At 40.4% G+C, this 24,847-nt stretch overlaps 2 protein-coding genes across 5 annotated transcripts in view; one reads left to right on the top strand and one right to left on the bottom strand.

Moving 5' to 3' along the window:
• LOC135073482 (gamma-tubulin complex component 2-like) overlaps positions 1 to 4,200 on the top strand; it is a 38,018-nt gene extending 33,818 nt beyond the window's left edge. Inside the window, exons 15-16 of the mRNA XM_063967666.1 lie at positions 2,888 to 3,054; positions 3,498 to 4,200. Coding sequence (XP_063823736.1) covers positions 2,888 to 3,054; positions 3,498 to 3,591 — 261 coding nt within the window. The 3' untranslated portion in view covers positions 3,592 to 4,200. The remainder of the gene's footprint in view (positions 1 to 2,887; positions 3,055 to 3,497) is intronic.
• A 3,853-nt stretch (positions 4,201 to 8,053) lies between these two features.
• LOC135073163 (dynamin-1-like protein) lies at positions 8,054 to 23,792 on the bottom strand. Of its 4 annotated transcripts, none has more exons than XM_063967213.1 (15): positions 23,546 to 23,792; positions 22,870 to 23,014; positions 21,507 to 21,715; positions 21,094 to 21,304; positions 20,429 to 20,538; positions 19,843 to 19,980; positions 19,225 to 19,465; positions 18,130 to 18,275; positions 17,509 to 17,652; positions 13,684 to 13,866; positions 12,529 to 12,609; positions 12,027 to 12,150; positions 11,216 to 11,308; positions 9,728 to 9,939; positions 8,054 to 9,206 (listed from the first exon to the last, which is right to left on the bottom strand). In XM_063967213.1, exons 1-15 carry the CDS (start codon positions 23,645 to 23,647, stop codon positions 9,150 to 9,152), a joined length of 2,196 nt encoding a protein of 731 aa, XP_063823283.1. In that variant the 5' UTR covers positions 23,648 to 23,792; the 3' UTR covers positions 8,054 to 9,149. The 4 variants fall into 4 exon arrangements, with proteins under 4 accessions (XP_063823283.1, XP_063823285.1, XP_063823284.1 ...); XM_063967215.1 differs by having other exon boundaries at positions 12,027 to 12,111; XM_063967214.1 differs by having other exon boundaries at positions 13,702 to 13,866.
• Positions 23,793 to 24,847: the final 1,055 nt, after the last annotated feature.

Genomic DNA, 24,847 nt, shown 5'->3' with positions numbered 1-24,847 from the left:
GCACCAATTTTGTGTCAACTCTCGGAAAACACTGATCTGCTCAACATGGAACAGACTGATCTGCTGTTGCAAGGTATCACAGTTGTTGCAGATATACTAATAAAAGAATTGAACAATATAATGCGCTCAATAGCGGCATTTCGGGCATCTTTGATTTTATACTCTTTAAGTCTCACGTTCCACAGCACTTCTTCTTCTTCATACAGTTCCACGAACCTGACAGTATCACGTTCCGACCACTTTTTCCTTGACGCCGCCATTATTTTTAATTAAAATTGTCCGAGCTCAGATCCGAGTGATAGAAAAAATAGAGCAGCGTCCTAGTCCGCTCTGTCATAGTACATTCGTACGAGTGCGCTCGGATTACATGTTTACACGATACGAGTAGCGTCCGAGTAGTAATCCGAGTCCACTCGGTCCGAACTGACTCTTATCGTGTCAACCCGGCTTTAACAGTATGCTTGGATCTACGTATGACAGTTCAGACTATAGCGAGGTATACGAGTCAGTCACTATCGCAATGTGCAAACATTGAACAGAGCACTTTACTAAACTACATTAAAGTTGTTAATCGTGTGGACACAACCGAATTTGCACTTAGAACTGTCACTTGAAAAGTGAGACCAATCGCGGAGCGTTCTATAGAATCGCAATTGTTTAGTTGACACTACCTTTCAAAAGATGTACCTCTTAAGGTTCGGACAAACCAACGCGTGCAGCGATGACGATGGCGATGGCGACCACTGCGCGTGCAAAAGTTGTTTCACACTGCCGCGACCGCGATGGCGATCACTGCGCGTGCAGGTTGTCACTGTCACCACAACTGTCACACATATTGTCACTTTCGCTTATTGTCAATCATCACGCCTATATTCGGCAAAATGGAAACTGAATTAAATGATTTGTTTGAAGCTTCTGATGCAATTGAGACAGTGGAAACACTTTTTCACTTAAGTTTATTCAGGCGGCCATATATTATAGAGTAAGACAGGATTACCTACATGTGGTATAGGTAGTAGGTATTGGTTACTCATAACCAAGCTATATTTCTGACTTCGTTTGTAGTCCCTAGAGCCCTAACAATAGGTACCTTTTAATTAGATTTAAAGTAAGGTTTGATAGGAAGGAGGACTGCACTAAGGCTTTCTTGGCCTCAGTGGGGGGAAATGAAACACAACGCGGATGGTTGATATCTGGTTTATTACTGTTATGCTATTGCTATATACATCAAGATTTACATAATATACACAATTCAATGTGTCCAGTCCAATGTGCCGTCGGTGTAGAGTGCCTACGGTGCACGTTCGTTCAGGGTTCATGGGCCAGTCGGCTAGTCGCGGTCGATGCTGACGTGCTCGTACAGTGTCCTTGTGGGCAAGTAAGATTATAACCTTCATCTTTTTCCTTGAGGGAAAAAATTTGCCCCCATTTCCTTTTACCATTGTCGTTCTTATCGTTAAATTGCACAAAACTACACAAAACTCTACAAAACATCTATCAAAATCAATTTTCATTTTCATTTTCGGTGCAACAGTCATCTTGACATTTACTTTTTTTAAGGCAAAGGAATTACATTATGCACCCAAACTACAGAGTACTTATTCAAGTAGGTCAGACTAATGGTATGTTATGATTAATTCATTTTTAATTGAGTAAAAACTTTTTAACAGATCCTACTTACTATTTATTACAACGATTTTAAAAAACAGAAACGTCACAGTGACAAATTTCGCGATGATCGCTGATCGCTGCGTGCAGACGCTGCATAGATCGCCGCGACCAATGACAGGACGCGTTGATGTGAACACATCGCTACAAATTCATACACGCTGTCTGGTCGCCATCGCCATCGTCATCGTGCACGCCGGCTGCACGCGTTGGTCTGGTCTAACCTTTACGATATTATATAGAAACAGGAACCTTTGATGTCATTGTAGGCTTACTTTGGTTTTCCAGAGCAAATAAAAAATAACAGTTTTTTCTTCAGTGTTTTTTCATTGTCAACTACTCAATTACTGATTGGTAGACTTTTCAGTTGACAATTCAAACATAGGTTGGGTCTCCATTCAGTGTAAAGTCATAAAATTGAAATGCTTCCATGTAGTATTTGTGAAACTAAATCATACCTAATCCTAACAGCTTTCTCACAATTCTTTCATGACTTTTCTGTTTTAGAATACAACGGTGAGTACTATTTGTTGTATCATTATTGTATGAATTGTATCCCATATTTGTGTTAACTGTAACTTATACTGAACTAAAACTTACACATTTGTTGATGGTAAAACTAGATGTTCTAGTAATAGTTATATTTCATTACTTTTAACCTCACTTCATCATGTTTTCTGTTAAATTAAGTCCCAAATCTTGACACTGTCTATTGTAAAATTAGATACACAATGGAGATCAAGTTGGTCAATATTTTTAGGAGTGTTTTCTTTTCACGCTTCGTTAATTTAATAGTCATTAAGGTCATCTTGAGCAGACCTTGGTGACATAAGAGTGGTATTATGAGTTACTTAGGATTGCAAAATATAACAAAAAAGGTTGAAACTAAATTGTAGTTTTTCATGAAGCTTTGAAATAATTTATTGATAAATAAAATATGTGAAGGTCTCTGAATCTCTCACCTTCCATAACAGTGAGTCCTTTTCACACCTACATCTTTTTTGACCTCTAGTATTTACATATAGCCGAGCCAAGAGGTCTTCCCGCACATTTTACTGTTCAGCTTAGTCTCAAGTAAAATCAAATGAAAACTATTTCAAGTCTCACTTGAGCTCCGTATGTGCGGGAATACGTTAGATTTTGTTACTTCATTGGTCATCATTTTAACAATAAAAATATTCGATTTGTAATGTATTAACTATTTATATCACAACTCTAGAGCCAAGGATGCGGCGGCGCGACCAGTAGCGCGTCGGCCGACTCGTTCTCTCGTTCGGTCTCGCGCTACGGACTGCGCTTCACGGCCGCGCTATTGTCCGTACTCGCCATCATCGAGCGAATGGCGCGCGACAACAACACCAACAAGCTGCTGAATATCTCTGCCAGGTGCGTATTGTGGCACATAGGTGTAGATTAGGGCTGCTGGCTGTAGCACGTCATGGCCCACTCGTTCTAGCTCTACCAGGCTTCGCTAATGTCCTTGTTAGTCATCATCGAACGCATGGTAGTACAACCAGTAGCGTACTTGCAGTCACCCTAAGGGCTGCACTGTAGCGCGAGTAAAATAGCCCGTTGGCATACTCGTTCTTGAATTCACCGAGCCTTTTGGTGGGTGAACCTAAAGGATGAGACATTTATAGGCTCCTTAAGAGCATTTGACGATTTGTAAGTACTAATTTAATTAGTCTACACAAATAAAGATAATTTTGATTTGATTTGGTAGCTGATCAAAATACATAGGTCAAAACATATAAAATGAACAAAATCCTTCGTTGTTCATGAAATTCGGCCATCCTCTCAATCATAATATTCAATTCGCATCTTTCCAGACTAAACTTCAACACGTACTACGTAAAGCAACTCGAAAAGTTCTGCTCCGACGACAAACTGCTCGAAAGCGAGAAGCGCGCGCCCGCTTCTTAGCGCCGCGCGCGCCGCCGCGTCACAGCCGTGTAGCGCGACGGTAACGTATCGTGGCATAGTCCAGACGCTTGTACACAAGGTAAACAAACTTGCAAGCCTCTGTAATGGTTTTGTGAAGTGCCGTAATTGGAATTTGTTGAGTCGAAGCATTCAAAACATTGTTTGTCGCCATGTAACTTGTTCATGAGACGTAGTACACGTTTACCCTCTTCATTAGAAGCAACTGTGTAGTATGAAAATGTATACCATTTAGATATTAAAATAACTGATATCGTCGAAATCCTTTGTAACGTTTTTTTCATTCACGATTATTCGTAGAGGCAACCATTTATTTTATTTTATTTTTATCAATAATCTCAAAAAAGTCTAATCCATTCCCATTGATGTAATTTTATTAATTGGCTTTAAATTAATTAACTGAAACAACTACCTACTAACTCATAATTTTACTAAAGTAGTTAAATAGGATTTACAGAATACAATGACGATTTTCGTACAATGATTTTTAGTACAAAACTTTCAACAGCCACAACTATCTTCTATATGTGGTGATTTCTTGTATTAAATATGTAATTACTTTTTGTGCAGTAAAATTCAAGTCAAGACATATACTCAATACTCATAAAATATCATAATATGCAGACAGCATAATTTAAATTTTAAAAATAAAATGTGAGAAAACACGTAGTTAAGCACATTTAGCATAGATTTGTGGTCGGTTAATGACGATGCATATCGTTTTACTCAAAAATGAAGTATTTATCAATGTGTCGCTATAATTAGGGGAAATTGAAATTAGATTTTAGTATATAATACAAAATTTAATCAACCAGTCCTACTTTTAAAATTGCCAGTAAGACTTGTACTATAAATAAATTCTTAACTCAAATAATTATGCAAAAAGTGCGTTTCAACGTTCTTTGTAGGCGCTGATAAATAAATAACAGTAATAAGTACAAATTACCCTTAGACCATTACTGCAAAGTAAACACATAAAATAGATATTAGAATTATTTTTTATAAAATATTCAATTACCATTGAATACTTTCCAATTAAATTAAAAAAACCTCCAAGTATAAAAGTGTCCAGTATTTTTGATAACAAGATGCACTTTATTCAATAATATTATTTGAAACAGTCCTAAACATAGTAACTACAAAATCTCATTCCTTGCCATAACCTTAGAAATAGTGTTTAAACGCCATGACATTGTAATTTAATTAAGTGTTGTTGAGTAAAAATTGTACTGCACCTGGGTTAGGATTCTTAATAAGTAGAAATTGATGTTAGAATAATGTTGATGTTGGAATACTTAGCTAGCTTCTTGCAAACGAATCTCAGTTTAATGTCCTCGCGTTAAGAGTTGTTTAATTTAATTTGTTGTATAAAATTACGAGTTCAATGCCTCTTTTAATCCTTTCACTACCGTTCCTAAATTAGATTCGTTGAGTTCAAAAGTAACGATACTTAAAATATTTTCTACAGAGTATTGTTGTTATTTTTCATGCTAAAAACATTGTTAACTTCCAGTAGTTTCAAATCAATGCAAACGATGAAAAAGATTCATTACTCCTACTTCGTAAAAGCAATAAATTACGAGCTTCCAGATAATTATTTCCTCATCACAAGAATACTCTTCCACAGTTTCGTAAAATAATTATGATAATGATATAGGTATTAGACAAGAATCTCAAGCTAACCCAGGTTTATCCTAAATATTTCACGTTCGTGCAAGCATTTTAGTCTAGATTTAAAATTTACAATTGTTATTGGTTGTGTATGTTTTGTGCTAGTACCTACTAGATGTAGCATTGTTGATGCAGTGTGCCATTTTGTTCCACCTAAAAGGGTGTATTTTGAGTATTAATATGTTGAACCGATTTTTCCTACGTTTGTTTGTTGTTACAGCATCCCCACCTCTATTGAATTTTAACTATTGAAAATATTGAACTGATCGTATTGTTGTTACTTTTTGTGTAGTAAAATATGTCAGTTATTATGTTTCTCCTGATTTGAATGTCTCAACTACGCGATGTCACAATTTTATTGCTATGACTTGCTTGTTTTTAATATTCCTAATGATGATATTCTTATTGTTTAACAAATCTATCTTATCGTTAATATGCAAACATGTCATTTGGTTGTAAATACCATCAATGTTATTTTTATCCCAATAAACTACTATCTTTATAACTTGGTTTTGATTTTCCTGTCACTTGTATTTTAAGTTTGTAGTTATATCATGTCCTTTACTTACTAGATTCGGCATATAGTTTTCACTCAGAATACGGAACAAACCAGAAACCGTCAACGGGCGTAAATGTGTATTCATATAAATTATAGCCTGACCAGGAACATAAAAACCCTGGCATAGAGGCGCGTCAATTGCATTTGATAGTGCAACACTGAGTACAGTCGTACCTGTGTTAAATTAATAGGCTAACTTTATGTATCAGGATTCAGGATTACGGGCTAATTTGATATTTACATAAATTAACGAAAAACTATTATTATAGGTAACCTGGTTTAAATAAATTAAATGAAACCATCAATCGAGCTAGACGGATTTACTTTATTATTCATCAATAATCAAATTCAGAACTTGAATATTCAATTGCAATGTCTGCTCATGAACGCTTCAAACTCGGTACTTCTTTCCCAATTCCATAAAATTCAACACTTAGAAAGTGACAAAAACTTTAAAATAGGTAGTTGAAACAAACCACAGCTAATTTTCATAGTGGACTGTACTATACGATAAACATGTCAGTCAATTTGACAACCTTTGTTGGAAACATTATTCAATGAAAATATTGTCCGAACCCTTGGTATTTCTCTTCGACAAATACTTTAACACATTGTGAACCACTTTTCTTTCACGACTATAAAAAGATTTTAGCAATTTCATTCACAAAATCAATTGCGCACATTTAAAATAAAGTTTGTTTACACTTTGACAGCAATAGACTGACATGCAAGGTGACATGTCAATGAAGTTTTCAGTTACTGTTGCCATTAAAAGAAATTAGTACCATTAGTTTTCCGCAACATGGCGAGGGTTTTTATGTTCCTGGTCAGGCTATACTCCAAATCGCACTAATTTGACTTTAGAGCAATTAGTCAATGGCCGGCGCGCGCATTGTTTACATATCCGTCAGATTGACACTTTATAATTAAATTATGCCGTCTTGTGCCGTTCCAACATGTAAGAATGCTACTGGAATTACGAAGAAAGTGCATGGGATCATGTTTTATCCGTAAGTAGCACATTTCCAATTCATTTTAATTAAATAATAATTTTCAAAAAAAATCACGGTTGTATTTTGTAAGTGTTGCCACAGGTCAACGGAATATTTTACCCTACTTTTTTATATTGAATAACATTTGTCTATAAAAAATTCACGCGTTAATTTTGTTAGCGTTACCACAGAATAATGGAATATTTTCCCCATCCTTTTTGTTTTAATTAGTTTTTAGTGTAATTTCATCCATGACATGACAACCTGATTAATTAAATTATAAGTGCCACTTGTGGTCTAAACTGAATAAATATTTTTGATTTTGATTTGATTTTAATATATTGAATTAATTTATAATATTATTCCCTAATAATGAGGAGATAATAAATTACTATCGTGAATTTCATACTTTCCCATTTATTCAAAAGTAAGGCATTGGTATCAACAGATCAACAGCAGCAATATTTGTATATTTAATAATAATTTTAAGTAATTAATTATTGCTTACATACTTACTCTGATTTTCTTTCAGGATACACAGCCAGAGTTGCCTCGCAATCAAATTCAAGTATTGGTGATGTTTTTGATTTGGATTCTGTTTTTGACTCCAAGAAAAGTTAAACTAAAAGCACTACTGCGCCGTAAACAAATGTTTTGTTGTCGATATGTTTACATAATAAAGAACCTTAAGTTTCTTTTTTGTTTTACTTGGCATTCTAAAATTTATATTCGACTTTTGTAATTGACTTTTAAATAACATATTATACCTACATATAGTATTTTACACTATTTAATAGAAATAAATAATCATCTACACTTAGTTACTTCGGAGTAAAAATTAAATTCATAGGTAGGTAGGTACTATCTATGCCTATGGCCAGTCATGTCGTCTCGTTCTATCGCAAAGAATCACCATTTGATAAGAGCGAGAGCAAAAACGGAAATGGATAGTTAACACTGTGGCCGTGTGTACTTATTTCACTTACTTATTTTTTACTTGTTTAACATCTCTTTAAACAATTACATAATTTTACCCCAAAAATGGGGGTGTCACACGGCGCTAGTAACACTAAAGGGGGTAGAGGGGCGCGGGAGGGGAAGTATTTTGGACACAAGTTGCCGCGTAGAAATGTTATCGAACACTCCTTCTGGTTTGTTCTGTATTCTGAGAGTTTTCAGTAAATTAGTCAACGATTTGATTGCGTTTCATAAAAGAAAGACATTTATAAAATGAATCTATTTTAATAATTAACAGACTTTTAAATACAATCTTACCTCGTGTAACATTCAATTGGTTTCGTTTGATACATAAAGCAAATCACACCTCGGACTAACAATAAATACATTGTAACATTGCATTGGAATACTCGCTACTCTAAATTGATGTAAAATATAAATAAATCACTTTCAGCCTGGACAATGACACAATATGACTCGAAATAGTGTGTGAAAGATAACACAGCATGCAAACTCGCAAATAACTTATTAAAAAAGGAACTATATCATAAAACATACTGCACGATTAAATTTAACTACACCTAGTCGCTGTCAGACGCAAACATAACTAAAACAACCAACCCTGTGAATGCAAAAAGCTATCGTCCTAAATAAATCGATACACAATCGTATCAATGATGCCTATGCAGACGTTTTAAGATAAATATCGTAAAATAGCGTAATGGGTAATCGAAAATACCAATACAGTGAGGTTACGAGTTACAAGTAATATCACTGGATTAACTACACGTTATATTGAGTACACTTCAAAGTTAGCCTAACACTAAATATTATTGAAAAATGGTAACTGAAGTCAAAACAGCATTATTTTGTGCAATAATAAAGTAGCTTCGACCATTTGTTTCAAAGTCTAACGATAAAGTTAAAGAAAAAAATATTGGCACTGTATCTTACAGTCGAATATACAAACATTTCATTGCCAAGTAAGTACATACTATTCAATAACAGTCTACATAATGACATCACCAAAACACGGAGACGGACAAAAGCCCCGAATCAAGCATGCAGTGCACCGTTTAAATGTCAACTACAACTAACATGCATTTGCTTCTACCTTCTGCTTCGACTCGAATTTTTGGTTTAATTTACACGATGAAATCATTTAACGGTCGGGAACAACGAACATACTTAATACTTATAAAAGAGAGCTCTAGAAAAGGAGCTAAAAGCAAATGTATGTGATGTGTAAAACTCTGTAAGTAAAAAAAGGACCTAATGCACATAATTTTAGAGGCGTATGTACAGAGCCCGCGGCTCAATTCACTAATTTATGGACTAGAGTCTCTGCGATCGGGCGACCATCACCACATGTGCGTCTCTCGGATCTCACTAATGATTTGCCCGGCGCGTTGCAGTGCCTGCAATCAAACAAAAATAAAGAAAGTTAGAAAAACAACAATAAAATGAAGCCCTGGTGCTGCATAAAAAAATACTTTGTGGTTCTATACCAACAGCTATCTGCACCACTATGTATGTTCCAAAGGTCGAAAGGTCTTTAGATTCCAGTTTTGAAAAAATAAGTTTATTCCAGGGCAGGGTTCGTGGTCTTGGATTTGTGGAGCTTGCATACCCGAACTTTCCATGCATTTATTATTTATCTACACTTCAGGGCATTTGCTGAAATAGCGAGTGAGCAAGACTAGCCTTATTCCGACATAAATATGGCATGCTTGCTAAGACAGCTCTCACTCAGCTCTAAGTTCCTTATAATATGACCGGCGCAAGCGACTCGCGCTGCGCTTCTAGTTCCACCTAGGCGGTATAGTAGCCTCAGGCAAAATATTAAAATAAGAGGAATGAAGAGTCCCATTTAGGCGCAAATTTTCCTCAGGCCAGACAGGTAAAACGGTCACCGAAAATAAATGATCCATGTTCATACCTTGAGCATGTCCGCAGCCTCCTTCCTCCTCTGAGCGATGTGTTCAGACTCGTTGAGCATGCTCTCTGCCTGGTCCGACTTGTACAGATGCGTCACCAGCTCAGACTGCAGGTTGTCTTTCACGTAGTTCACTAAGAAATGCATCACAGCCTTCGGAACGGAGTCCTGGATCGACTTGCGCACGATGTAGAAGTACGATTTGATCAACCGCTCTGAAAGTTATAGATAAAGGTTTTTGTATTTTTGTATGGTGTGATTTTTGTTAATGACCCAAGAAATTTTGAGGGATGGATTTAATTACCAAACGTATTACTAGAATCAGAGCCATGGCCGAAAAAACAAAAACTAACCATTTTAGAAATGACCTCTTCGTATTTTATCCTTAATTTGACGAGAAAATTCAATTTTTTGGACCTTCACACAAGGTTAGTGGTTAAAATATCCCACAAAATTACTTGAGTCATCATTTATGCAAGTATGTAGCTCATTTGTAACCCCAGTTGTGATATAGTAAGCATGTCCCTTCTCTTAACTTAATCTAAACCAATGTGCATTTTTATTTATCTGTGCCACAGTTTTAATTTGTTGTCACTACATGCATCCAATAATAATAAAACATGATTGTACTGGCAACAATAAAGAATCCTTAAAAGATTTGCAGGAACTAATTTTGCAGTTTCATGTTAATCATTTAATTACATTATTTTATTAACGGAATAATAATATATGGTATATTTTTAGCTAACTTTAGATGCAAATTCAGATCCATTCGAGTCATTGCCCTTATTTCACAACACATAAAAGTTAATCACAATGTGCATAACATTTAATGACGCATGATTAATGATTTTGTTATTAAATGACCGACTTAAAAAAATATAACGATAGCACTATAATACTATTAAATAAAATTATCCGAGAGCTTCTCCCGCAATAACAATAATTCATAAATGGTTAGTTACAAAGTCAAGAACAATTGCAAGATTAATTTTACAAACTGTAAAACTGAAAGTCAGTCATATCTTTTTCGTTTTAGGTAATAGAATGACACGAGTACCAATGTCAACTTAAGCTGGCAAAAATATTATAGATGACCCACGCTGAACTGTCCCACCAAACTCAATGACAGGGGGGCGTTACCATCGTTCAACTATATGGTTTCCAACATGGCAAAAATTGGAACCAGCGATCCGGTATTGACGGTGGCGCCCCGCTGTCAATGTCATGGATAGGACAGTTCAGTATATTGGAACTATATTCTCAAACAATCAGCAAAATTACGGGGGTTTTATCAATCGCCATTAGAGAATTACTAAGGAATGAACGAGATAGACTAATTTAACTTGAAGATAGAATCAAATTCGCTCGCATAGAAAACGTGTTTTTGCAAGAAAAGCACTGGCAGGAAGCGAACAGATCAATGGTAGGTGGTCGGAAAGGTGAGCAAATGAGTAAAGCGTTGCTGTATCGGCTCTATGTAGTCCTCACCCACTAAGTCACCCATTAGGTTCAATTGCATCATCGTGATGCCTTCAACAGTCTTTGAGTTTACGTTATACGTCGCGTAGTCGCTCCGTCCACCTAGCATCATACAAAAACAATTGGTCCGTGAAGCTATGGATATAGAATAGGGATAGGCCGACATTAGTTTTACATAAGGTTTAGTTTACGCTGAACTTCGATATTGATTTCGTTCGCGATAATTCGGTAACCTCTAAATATTCGGTTGAAATTACATTAGGCCTATCCCTAAAAGTTGATAATAATTTACGATTTAAATATACATAATGTAATATTTTTATTATTATTTGAAATAAATAAAAAATATAAGCTCTGATTGCGCGCCGTAGTTCATGAACATAATAATTATTAGTTAGTGATGATTTGAAATAACATTATTTATAATGCAATGTTAATAAATTATTACTTTCAATCGCAATCAATACGAAAACGAAATGTAAAAACGACACAGACAAAAAATGAGAATAAATACATATTATGACAATAAATATCATTTTCTTGTGTGTTGTTTTCTATGTCAATTTATATTGTTGTTTTATATAGGAGATAATAGAATTGTCAAAGTGAAATTGATTTCTCGTATTATCTCATCATCAAGGACGATAACTGACACACAGGTTCAAACCTGACCCTGAGTAAAATTAATGTCATAGCTTGAAGTAGAAAATCTGAACAGATACAAAAATTTCAGAATCAAGGGCTGCAACATATCAGTGTGTTTGAGACTGAGTTAATAATGTTGAATGTGTGTGTGCGTCAGTGCGCGCGCGCAACTCACCGATGACGTCACAGTCGTGTTGTTCGCGGTCGGAGAGCTTGCGCGAGGTCTGCGAAGGCACCTCGGGCAGCAAGTTGACGGGCTTCTGCGGCGTCAACACTTTATTCTCGGGGGTGCCGTTCACCTACACACACCATACACGCTACTAATGTGCACGAGTTACGGGACAAGCGTGTAAATTAATGCTAAGACGTTTCGTAGAGCCATTTTGTAGAATGACACTCAAATATAAACCAGTAAACGAGAATTGATTTCAGCTTGTGAGTGATTCAACTTCATTATACCAATTAGAAGCTCAAGCTATCTTGAGTGTGACTTGATATTTGATTTCATTTCACAAAATGGTATTACAATTGACTTCAATATCCTTAGCAAGTTGTTTAGTGGTAATCCGGGGCTGATAAAGTGTTATAACGTATCATTCCCATTTACTAAAATGTACTTTTTCATTTTACTAGCTCTAAAAGGATCAGTATCTAACAAATTCCAATAAGAAACGCACCTGTGGAGTATTTGGGGATTCCATAATAGCTGGTTGAGTGGGAGATTTGTTTTCTTGGCCATCTGTAATCGCCGCGACATGCTGAAATACACGATATACTATGTTATCATTCAGTCTCAAAACTCCAAACCAATATTTACTTGGCACATTTTACATGCGGTAAACATAAACACTAAACAATGGTATCTAATGATTGTTCAGCAACAAAGTTGAAAGAGAGCCCACTTAGTATGTTTTAAAAGAAGCTGACATAGGATGGTTTAGTTCAATATTATGGTACCTGGGAATGTGACTAATGAGTCTGTAATTTACAGCGCTAGCTCACACAACGGTCACTAACTGACAGTTACCTTGTTGTACGCTTCCCAGACATTCCCCAAGAATACTAGGGTGGACCCTCTTTCACCCATTTGTCGCAGAAATAGCTATAATATAAAAAGTCGGCAAAAGTTATTTATTCTGAGAGATTAAATACATAATAATATAAATACAATACACGTATAAACAATAATAGCTTTTCATTTATCAGTATTGGAACATAAAAAAATATAAAACAGAATCTAGATGTTGTGATGATTGCGATTAGGAATCTCATTTGCAGGCATACTGTCTACCAAAACTGTGGAGACTTGACTTTGACTTGAAGCTACACAACTAAACAGTGCACATTTATTAAGATATTCTACCAAATTTGTCTCTCGATTAGTTCTAGTAGACTGTGTGCCTATTTACTGTATTTACCCCTTGTTATTATGTGTGGTTAGAAACAATTCAGAACAATTGGATGTGGATGATTGACTTACTTCTACATGGTGCTTCTTTTAAAATATAAACCTTGGTCATATTCAAGTATGATTTATAATGGCGAATTATTCGAATGTACTTGTGGATTCCAATCGTGATAGAAGAAAAGATGCATTTTATCTTTGAACCAAAAGTAGTCGAACATCACCAAAAATATTATTGGAGCATATGAAATGAAATGAATTAGGTATTGATTTACTTTTTAACATGGTGTACAATTACATACCATTTTAGACTTGAGCTTTTAATTTTTTTGTCTCCGATTAAAGTTTGAATACCACCTTACCTCATTAGTGACAGGTTAGACCCCAAACCTCGCATGCAACAGGTAAACTAAAAACAAATATATACTTTGAACATTGTGGATACCGGCGATGGGGTGGCGCGCGGTGTCTTCTGCCGGAACAACGGGCTGTTTTCGTCTATGAGACTGTCCGTGCTCTTGAGAAGGCCTGACACTAGCGCCGCCTCGCGGTGGAAGTCTGGGTGCTTCGTGTTTATGTACGCTAGTTCGATGGCCACCAGATTCTCCACCTGAGGAAGAAAAAGTGTAAATTATAGCCGTGCAGTTTTGTTTGTGAATCGAACTCTTTTGATCGAATGTTTATTCGATTACACAGTAACGCAGAAAATAACAAACAACAAAGTGGAGTAAAATAGCGCCGGAAGTCGTGACGCACGCAAAACTTTCTCCTTTCTCAGTCAGACTGCGCCGGCGTCTTATCTTCTAAATATATAAAAGGAGAAACTGACTGACTGACTGACAGATCGCAACGCACAGCCTAAACGGCTAAACGTAGGCACTTGAAATTTGGAAGGGACGTAGCTTAGGGACCGTAGAGGTGCACTAAGAAAGGAATTCCCGAAATTCTCACGGGAACGAGAATTAGCGGGAAAAACGGGATTCACGCGTACGAAGTCGCGGGCGGCCGCTAGTCATTGATAAGTTATTAAGGGGCGGGGCTAGCGACGAAGTGGGCGTTTAATAAACGGCCTAGCCGTTCAATCGAGTAGTTGATTTAACAATAATGGCGCAGTTACACTATGCGCGAACTTGATCGAATCAGATCGTGTCAGTTCATTTCATGCTTCTTCATACGTGCGCGTGTTTGCGCTTGTGTTCGATCAAGTTCACCCCTAGTGTAACTGCGCCATAAGATGCTCTTGTGCAGTGCTGCCTCTCTCCTGCCGCCCTGCTAGCTGTCACTTGATTTTGCAACTCTGCGGGCTATGTCGTCGCTTGTACCGGGCGTATAAAAGGCTAGTTGTAGCACTGGACGTTACAGTCAAACGATTCTGAGACGTCAACTGGCAAAAATCGTTCAGTATTGACAGTAGCGCCCTCCTGTCAATGTCATATCTGAGACACTTCAGCCATGTCCAACTATACCATGGAGTTGGTGGCGGGCAGGCGCGTGGCAGCATCTCCTGCTGCGCTCGGTGCCGCTGCCTGCTGTCTCGGCGGGAGTTACCATGGAGTTGGTGGCGGGCAGGCGCGTGGCAGCATCTCCTGCTGCGCTCGGTGCCGCTGCCTGCTGTCTCGGCGGGAGTTACCATGGAGTTGGTGGCGGGCAGGCGCGTGGCAGCATCTCCTGCTGCGCTCGGTGCCGCTGCCTGCTGTCTCGGCGGGAGTTACCATGGAGTTGGTGGCGGGCAGGCGCGTGGCAGCATCTCCTGCTGCGCTCGGTGCCGCTGCCTGCTGTCTCGGCGGGAGTTACCATGGAGTTGGTGGCGGGCAGGCGCGTGGCAGCATCTCCTGCTGCGCTCGGTGCCGCTGCCTGCTGTCTCGGCGGGAGTTACCATGGAGTTGGTGGCGGGCAGGCGCGTGGCAGCATCTCCTGCTGCGCTCGGTGCCGCTGCCTGCTGTCTCGGCGGGAGTTACCATGGAGTTGGTGGCGGGCAGGCGCGTGGCAGCATCTCCTGCTGCGCTCGGTGCCGCTGCCTGCTGTCTCGGCGGGAGTTACCATGGAGTTGGTGGCGGGCAGGCGCGTGGCAGCATCTCCTGCTGCGCTCGGTGCCGCTGCCTGCTGTCTCGGCGGGAGTTACCATGGAGTTGGTGGCGGGCAGGCGCGTGGCAGCATCTCCTGCTGCGCTCGGTGCCGCTGCCTGCTGTCTCGGCGGGAGTTACCATGGAGTTGGTGGCGGGCAGGGCGTGGCAGCATCTCCTGCTGCGCTCGGTGCCGCTGCCTGCTGTCTCGGCGGGAGTTACCATGGAGTTGGTGGCGGGCAGGGCGTGGCAGCATCTCCTGCTGCGCTCGGTGCCGCTGCCTGCTGTCTCGGCGGGAGTTACCATGGAGTTGGTGGCGGGCAGGCGCGTGGCAGCATCTCCTGCTGCGCTCGGTGCCGCTGCCTGCTGTCTCGGCGGGAGTTACCATGGAGTTGGTGGCGGGCAGGCGCGTGGCAGCATCTCCTGCTGCGCTCGGTGCCGCTGGCTGCTGTCTCGGCGGGAGTTACCATGGAGTTGGTGGCGGGCAGGCGCGTGGCAGCATCTCCTGCTGCGCTCGGTGCCGCTGCCTGCTGTCTCGGCGGGAGTTACCATGGAGTTGGTGGCGGGCAGGCGCGTGGCAGCATCTCCTGCTGCGCTCGGTGCCGCTGCCTGCTGTCTCGGCGGGAGTTACCATGGAGTTGGTGGCGGGCAGGCGCGTGGCAGCATCTCCTGCTGCGCTCGGTGCCGCTGCCTGCTGTCTCGGCGGGAGTTACCATGGAGTTGGTGGCGGGCAGGCGCGTGGCAGCATCTCCTGCTGCGCTCGGTGCCGCTGCCTGCTGTCTCGGCGGGAGTTACCATGGAGTTGGTGGCGGGCAGGCGCGTGGCAGCATCTCCTGCTGCGCTCGGTGCCGCTGCCTGCTGTCTCGGCGGGAGTTACCATGGAGTTGGTGGCGGGCAGGCGCGTGGCAGCATCTCCTGCTGCGCTCGGTGCCGCTGCCTGCTGTCTCGGCGGGAGTTACCATGGAGTTGGTGGCGGGCAGGCGCGTGGCAGCATCTCCTGCTGCGCTCGGTGCCGCTGCCTGCTGTCTCGGCGGGAGTTACCATGGAGTTGGTGGCGGGCAGGCGCGTGGCAGCATCTCCTGCTGCGCTCGGTGCCGCTGCCTGCTGTCTCGGCGGGAGTTACCATGGAGTTGGTGGCGGGCAGGCGCGTGGCAGCATCTCCTGCTGCGCTCGGTGCCGCTGCCTGCTGTCTCGGCGGGAGTTACCATGGAGTTGGTGGCGGGCAGGCGCGTGGCAGCATCTCCTGCTGCGCTCGGTGCCGCTGCCTGCTGTCTCGGCGGGAGTTACCATGGAGTTGGTGGCGGGCAGGCGCGTGGCAGCATCTCCTGCTGCGCTCGGTGCCGCTGCCTGCTGTCTCGGCGGGAGTTACCATGGAGTTGGTGGCGGGCAGGCGCGTGGCAGCATCTCCTGCTGCGCTCGGTGCCGCTGCCTGCTGTCTCGGCGGGAGTTACCATGGAGTTGGTGGCGGGCAGGCGCGTGGCAGCATCTCCTGCTGCGCTCGGTGCCGCTGCCTGCTGTCTCGGCGGGAGTTACCATGGAGTTGGTGGCGGGCAGGCGCGTGGCAGCATCTCCTGCTGCGCTCGGTGCCGCTGCCTGCTGTCTCGGCGGGAGTTACCATGGAGTTGGTGGCGGGCAGGCGCGTGGCAGCATCTCCTGCTGCGCTCGGTGCCGCTGGCTGCTGTCTCGGCGGGAGTTACCATGGAGTTGGTGGCGGGCAGGCGCGTGGCAGCATCTCCTGCTGCGCTCGGTGCCGCTGGCTGCTGTCTCGGCGGGAGTTACCATGGAGTTGGTGGCGGGCAGGCGCGTGGCAGCATCTCCTGCTGCGCTCGGTGCCGCTGCCTGCTGTCTCGGCGGGAGTTACCATGGAGTTGGTGGCGGGCAGGCGCGTGGCAGCATCTCCTGCTGCGCTCGGTGCCGCTGCCTGCTGTCTCGGCGGGAGTTACCATGGAGTTGGTGGCGGGCAGGCGCGTGGCAGCATCTCCTGCTGCGCTCGGTGCCGCTGCCTGCTGTCTCGGCGGGAGTTACCATGGAGTTGGTGGCGGGCAGGCGCGTGGCAGCATCTCCTGCTGCGCTCGGTGCCGCTGCCTGCTGTCTCGGCGGGAGTTACCATGGAGTTGGTGGCGGGCAGGCGCGTGGCAGCATCTCCTGCTGCGCTCGGTGCCGCTGGCTGCTGTCTCGGCGGGAGTTACCATGGAGTTGGTGGCGGGCAGGCGCGTGCGCAGCAGCTGCGTGACGACGTCCACGATGCGCTGGTGCAGGCGCGGGAAGCGCAGCATCTCCTGTTGCACCTCGGTGCCGCAGTGCTGCACGATGCGCTGCATTTCTTCGTGAACCTGAAGGTGTACAGTGTTATGTTTAACTTTCCTGCGGGTGTACAATATCGTATCAACTCTCCTGCGGGTGTACAACATCATCTTTAACACTTTGGTTGGCGCTACTAATGTGCCCCCCTAGTTTTCAAATCTCGCGCAAACTCCAACGCTCCAAGAGTCATTTGGCATTAAAACGCCTATTACAACCGGCCCAAGCACAACGTTAAATTTTGATAATATGGCAGTGCGGCGTACACAGAAAGCGCGTAAATATTTGCTCATATGTACATCAGTGAGGCCATATGCATAGCAGATTACTCTTTAAACTTGTCTTTTACTCACTCTATCATCATGATCACAGTTAGTAAATTAATACTTCTTCCTCGGCCCCTTACTGATGAGGATCGCGACCACATAATTATAGTGTTCCTCCACAGACTGCGGTCATAAATTAATACTGCTAAAAAAGAAAAATCGAGACTTTCGGCTGTAACTTACTAGTTCAACACATCTCAGCGAAGGGTCCTCCAACCGTCTGATCTGCCGCTTGACTAGAAGTTCGAACGAGACCTCGGGAACAAATAATGCTGGCCGCGGGCCCGTCGCGTTACGTATCGCAGTCAGAATGTCCATGCGCGTCAGTCCTGAACAAATACAACTGGTTGTATTCCTAGACTAAAATGTAAAGTTCTATTCAGTTATAATTTAATGGAAAATGAAAGGGACAAACTGACTAATACCACAGAATAATAATAAGTACTACGTACAGAAGTTTTTCTTCGCGAAGGTATTAAAAAAAAATTATGCTCAATGTCATTAACAATATGGTGTAATTTAGCCTGTCTCAAGAGTCAATCACCATTTTGTTGACAAACGTCAGTGATCGGCACTGCGCCGAAGCTATAGGGCTGACTTCGGTAAAATGATGTGACGTGAGGTGCCAAACTGCGGAAAATGGCGGAGGAAATACATGATTTAGCATGAATTATCATGAATAATATTAACTACTTATTTACCTCTCAGTGTCTTGAGGCAACTAAAAAAAGTACATTCTGTGTTTTTATTATTATTTAGGCAGTTAAATACTGCACAGTATTTAGTACACCCTTTTCTTTATTTTCTTCCATCATACACAAGAATACGCGTGCGTGAGTCAATGTTCGCTCGTATGTGAGGCCTGCTAATACTGAAATAATTCCGAGACATAGTTTATCTCTGAACTGAGTCCAGTTTTATTTCTTTAATAAAAAAGAAAGTTAGTTTTTTGGATTTATTTACATACATTGAGATGACGGCGGCTGCCTAACACGGCCAGTGATTCTAGTCTACTAGCTATCAGATAACACGTAAGTAATATAATGCCAATATGTTTAGAGCAAACATCTTTGGTGACATATGTGTTTTTTTTATATTTACTTCAATGTATTAGATTACCCTTATGGGTGGACCGACGACATCATAAAGGTAGCAGGAAGGCGCTGGACGCAGGCCGCTACCAACCGGGCAACATGGAAAGCATTGGGGGAGGCCTATGTTCAGCAGTCGACGTCCTATGGCTGAGATGATGATGATGATGATGATTAGATTACTCACCAACTAACGGGTGTATAGAGTCCAATGTCCTTCCAAAGGTCTCATGGAAAATATAGCAGATCCTGGCGCCTCCACACAGCTCAGTCGTCTCAATATTCCGCGCCGTGCCCTCGATGGTGGAACAGTAAGCGCTGGCGAACTTCGTGATGATTTGCAGAAGCGTCTGAGACTTGTCCGACACATCCTCGCCGTATGAGTTGAGCAAGGATTGGAATTGGGATATCATTACGTTCACGCGCACCTGTCAAATTCAGTTTTGGCTGAGTAAACGTGAGTAAGAGCTCGCGCACACTGGTGACTTTTGTCGCCGTGACTTTTATATCACCTCCTTAGAGACGTATAGAAAACGTGAAAAAGTTTCTGTCACTGTCACGTATCTCCATGGTCTTCAAAAAGTCACGGCGACAAGTCGCCCATGCGCGAGAGGCCTAATACATACACATAATTTGTCAGTATGCTATCTTATGGCCGCTGAGCGAAGTCGCAAAAAATTTTGTTAAATTCATTACATTATTAGCATACAATTCCACAATCATGATGTATTTTCCAGCACCAAAATAGTCTAGAGACCCGTTCTACAGAAAAAGGGCATGCAAAGTATTCAATTTTAAGACAAACCTTCAGTTCAGGCAGGCAGTCCCTTATGTGGTGCATAAGAAGCCTGTTAAGTGTTTTAGCCAAATACGGCGTTCCATTCCGCGTCGCTATAGTGGGGTATTTCCTTTGGAGGTAGGTTGCTTCGTCTTTTAACGCGTCCTGCAAAACATTATTGGTTTTATATTTATAGCTATAATGAATCCTAATAATACATATTGGCTACTAATGTTAAAGAATCACTATCTACTACTGCTCTAAACTCGGCGCAGACTCGTGGCAGACGGTGTAATAATAAAACAGTGCATATCACGTTTTCTTTCGCACTCAGTGTGTACATCTCCGTTTCAAAAATTACTTATGGCTCCGCCTGCCACGAGTCTTTACGTCAAGTATAGTGGTAAATAAGTTCGACTTACTAAACTATGAAAAAAGTTTCTCATTATATTTGATGCTTCTCTATTCGACAAGCGGTAAATTTGATAATAGAGACACGCAGCCGCATGCATTTGCGTAATCGGACTCTGATCACAAGATGTTAGCATCAATGGATTATCGATTCAGTAAACTATCTGATAAATGGACGTATGAGTAGAGAGATTAAACTCACCGAAATCGATTTCTTATCGATTATGTCTTGTTGAGATCGGTTGACGACGCCGATGATGCCGAGTTTCACCGGGATGACGCGACCGCAGAGGATATCAATCGCGTCAGTGCCTGAAATAGGTTAATCAATATATTTATCCATGCATGACTGGACGCATATTCCGTTTATACGAACGCGTGTAAACAATGACGAAAATATTAAATGCAGGCATATTTCAGTTTAAAAATAGTTCAAGAATAATTATGCGCTTGTTTTCATAAAGTTTTCTCACAAACTTTTACCACAACAATCAACACAATAATATCAATGTTTTTTGCCCTCAACCACACCACAAGGACATTGTGGTGTTATTTATAAAGTCATCAAATAACCGTCACAACATGTTGGCCTATTGATCTTATGTATATTTATTTTAATTTCATACACATAATAAGTTAAGTTAAGAAAAATAGAAGGTACAGTCAGCGTCAAATAGTTCGTGACACCCAAAGAAGTCAAAAATTAGACAACACAACCTTATTCCAATTATTGTAACAAATACGTATTGCGAACTTTTTGGGTGTCACGAAATATTTGACGCTGACTGTCCAAGAAAAAAAACAAACAACATTTTGAAGGCAACATATTTCTAGTTAAAGAAAACAAATAAGAATTCAAAAAAGTACCAGCATCCATGAGATCTAGTTTAGTAACCACAGCCAGAGTCCTCCTGCCGTCAGGGTCCACCTCTTTAGCCATCTTAATGGCTTCGCTCGTCGCCATGTCAGTATTGGCGGCAGTCACAGCCAAAATAATTGAGTTGGGGTTGGAAATGTGTTTGATGATAAGGTTCCTTATTTGATTCTCGATATCTTCCGGCTGGTCACCTATTGGTACCTGTACAAATATAAATTTTAGTTTTAATATTCATCATTTTAAAATATTATTCTTTATTAATCTGAAGATACTATCTTATCAAAATATTCTAATGTGAAATATTACATCACGAATTCCAGATAATGACGAAAAAGCGTAGATATACGCACAACGTAATGATAAAGATTAGCATGGAATGCAATTATAAATGTCAAGTATTTACCTTGGTGATGCCAGGGAGATCGACTAGCGTGAGATTGACTACCCTCGTAGAGTAGATCTTCAGGTTGATGGGTTCGGGACAAATGCCCTTGTTGTTGCCAGCCATGCGGTCCGTTTCTTTCTCCACTTCCTGTCTTATTTGATCGAAATCCGAGAAGATTCTGTCTTTTGTGTGAAGGAATTTTCCCCATTCTTCTAAGTTTACTGTACCTGAAGCAATCAGAAATTATCTATCAGTAATTTTTACATATTCCCCTAGAGTTAAAGCAAGCCAGTGTAAGTTTTATTTTGTAACGGATAACAGAATTCCTGAAGGCATAGTAAAATAGGGCCCTTTAATATTATTTTGTAATAAATAAGTTGGTGGTATGCTTGAATATGTAAAATTATTCTGGGCTATTAGTATATTAGAATAGATGCAGACAGAAGATATAATACAAGGAAAATGTGAACAAAACACATAGGTACATAATTGAATTTTATAGCATACCAACCTTTTGAAAATATTGAGTTGGAAAGCTGAGCTAAAGGGTTCCATGGTGTGGCCTCAGTACTCTGTGTTCTTAGCACTAGTTCAAAAATATGGCAAATACATTGACAAAAGTTTATTGAATGAAAAAAAATAACACATTTTTCATAAACATTCATAAGATCGTGTTTATAAAAGCCCAAATGGAATTTATGCATGCATGACTGTATATGGGAAACAGTATTGATAAAAAAGATGAATAAACATTAGTAAAAGACTTGGTTTGGGAGGGTAAAATAATACAATGCCATTATTGACAAATAAATGCTTGTTTTAGCAATCAATAGTCAATGAATGCTGATTGAATAAATTGAATTGAATCTATGAGCAAACATCACAATAAGTGATATGATTCATTATGGTGGCCTTGAGGAGAACAACTGCATGTGATGTAGAACTAACAAAAGGTTTCCTGTATTGATTGAAAACAGTAATCAATGTAACACAAACAATTTCATTGTTCTAATTGCATTACTTATCTATATGTTGAATTTTTTCCCATGCATGTTATTTTGTAGAAACATTTAATTAGGTACAATTAAAAAGAAAACTTCATTAAAAACAGTTATGTAACTTCATACATCTTGAAATCAATGTTTTATTATTTTGGTCGCCCTTGGAATTAACACATTAACTTGATGTTTACTGTAAAAAATTCTCTGCAGGCAATATAACTGTCTTTTGATTTATTTATCAATAGCTAATTAAGAACTTATTACTAATTATCTAATCATTTAAGGTGAATGTTGAATAATTTAAAGCTCTAATACTACTGCACAAATCACATTTATGTTTGAAATTGTACAAAATAAATTGAAATGCAAAACACACTTACCTTCTTCGGCCGAGCGATGTTCCTTACTGTCTTTGGGACTGTACACCAGTTGCAAGATAAGAGGGCGCCGGGTGACAATGCCTGGGCCCCGTGGCAGGAATGAGCGTCCCACTAAACTTTCAATCACAGAACTCTTGCCAGAGCTCTGTAAAAAATATTTTAGATAAAAGGAAGGTCTTCTAAAAGTGGTTAGTAGTTTAAGAATTTCAAGTAATAAAAGCCTTGCACAAATTGTGAATGTTGAAAAAAATTCTAGAAGAATAACATCTCAGACAGCTGTTGTTGCTATCCAAAAGGAAAGGTTTTTTTGTTATTGTTTATCTAGCTACAATTTATGACTGCTATGATTGTTCCGTGCCCACATTGGTTTTTATTTCAAGTCCATTTTATAATTTTTTGCATGTCATGCCTGTATAATTTTAGGAATAATATGTAAAAAGGAACACTTATTGACTGTCTTAGAATTTATAAGACAATATCACATGTTTCTAGGCCTAGAATGGTCATGAACAGGGGCAGGGTCAATGACAGTATAGTGCAATTTATTGAATTGGGGACAAAGAACTTTAGTGACACTTTTACATAACCACCATTTATTCATGGTGAAAGTAATTTGTAATTGGGTTCACTAAAATTACTAATAGAAACTAAGCCATTTATGGATTAAAATATTTACCTGAGTTCCTAAAACGACTATCTGAGGTAATTGAATGGCATCTGCTCCAACAGTATTGAAAACGTCTTGTAACTTATTGATAACCGGTATAAGCGCTTCCATAATTATTTATAAAATTGTAAGCACAGGTATTAGCAAGTTATTAAAATAATCCAGACCCTCTTTATGTAACCAGAATTGATATTTCGATCAATTTACCAAAACAGTCAAACCAACCGGTAAAAGTCGGCCATATTGATTTGTCTGTTTTTTTAATTCAATCAGGGTTGCAGTTTGGCAATGGCCAAGGAGATTGAAGCTTACGTGAGTTACGTGACGTCTTGTCTTCCGACTAGGTCACCTTATCAATTTTTATTTTACTGTTAATTTCATAAAGTTAATATTAACTTTATGGTTAATTTACAGTTATTATGTGCCTTAATAAAACACAGCGTTCTGTTGAGAGTGCAGTCTATGATCTTTGCCTAATTTTAGTCTATGGTATAAGAAAACTTACCAATGAGGATCAGTGGGTCTAGTCAAAACGCACTTTAAAATCGCAAACCCATCGCAAACCAGTCGCAAACAAATAAACAAATCGCAAAAGAGGTCGATAACAAAAAAGGCTTAGTCAAACGGCAAAAAATCGAATCGCAAAGCCCTACCTATCGATAATCGAAAGACTGGATTGAAATTTCCCATACAAAGGCTTAGCCAACATGCATTTAAGACTCAATCAAAATCGAATCGAATCGCAACACCCGCCATTTTCATTGCGATTACTAAAACCCCGGTGATAAGCTTCGAATATATCGAAAACCAATAGGATGAGTTGCACCACCTAACTTTGACCGTAACTATGACGTTAACCGGTGTTTTTTGTATGGAGTTTGACAGACTTTAGACGTTTGTCAAAGTTAAACTAAGATGGTGCAACCCACCCTAAGGCTGTTTTTTGACAAATCCGTATCGCGATGTCGTTTTGACAGTTAGTTTGACGGCAATGCATAGACGTAAACAGAGAGCAGAAAGAAGGAAGAAACAAATAAAAAAAAAGCTAAAAAAAGTAAAAACAATCGCAAAGTCATAGACATTTTTTAACTTTTATTCGATTTTGAATGAATTTTTATATCGCCGCGTCGTTGGTGGTTCAATGTGCATTATGGCTGCCATTTTCCGATCGAATCGAATTACTGGTGACGCGGCGACTGACATTAGTGAAAACTTCCTATTGGTTTGCGATGGCATTTTGACTAGACCCACAGTACTGTTGTAGAAAATTCAATAAAACTAGTATCTACGTTAATCTTTAAGACATAAGAA

The sequence above is a fragment of the Ostrinia nubilalis genome, chromosome 7 (genome assembly GCF_963855985.1).
Source record: "Ostrinia nubilalis chromosome 7, ilOstNubi1.1, whole genome shotgun sequence".
Lineage (NCBI taxonomy): Eukaryota > Metazoa > Arthropoda > Insecta > Lepidoptera > Crambidae > Ostrinia > Ostrinia nubilalis.
This window is presented reverse-complemented; position numbering and strand designations above follow the sequence as displayed.

Bases quoted from the DNA above. Each gene is read 5' to 3' on its own strand.
- LOC135073163 (XM_063967213.1), bottom strand. From the start codon at position 23,647: ATGGAAGCGCTTATACCGGTTATCAATAAGTTACAAGACGTTTTCAAT. The intron at 23,015-23,545 runs GTAAATATTTTA...TATTTTTTACAG, and splicing joins TAGTCGTTTTAGGAACTCAG to AGCTCTGGCAAGAGTTCTGT. The intron at 13,867-17,508 runs GTAACTCCCGCC...TTTCTTCCTCAG, and splicing joins TGCCCGCCACCAACTCCATG to GTGGAGAATCTGGTGGCCAT.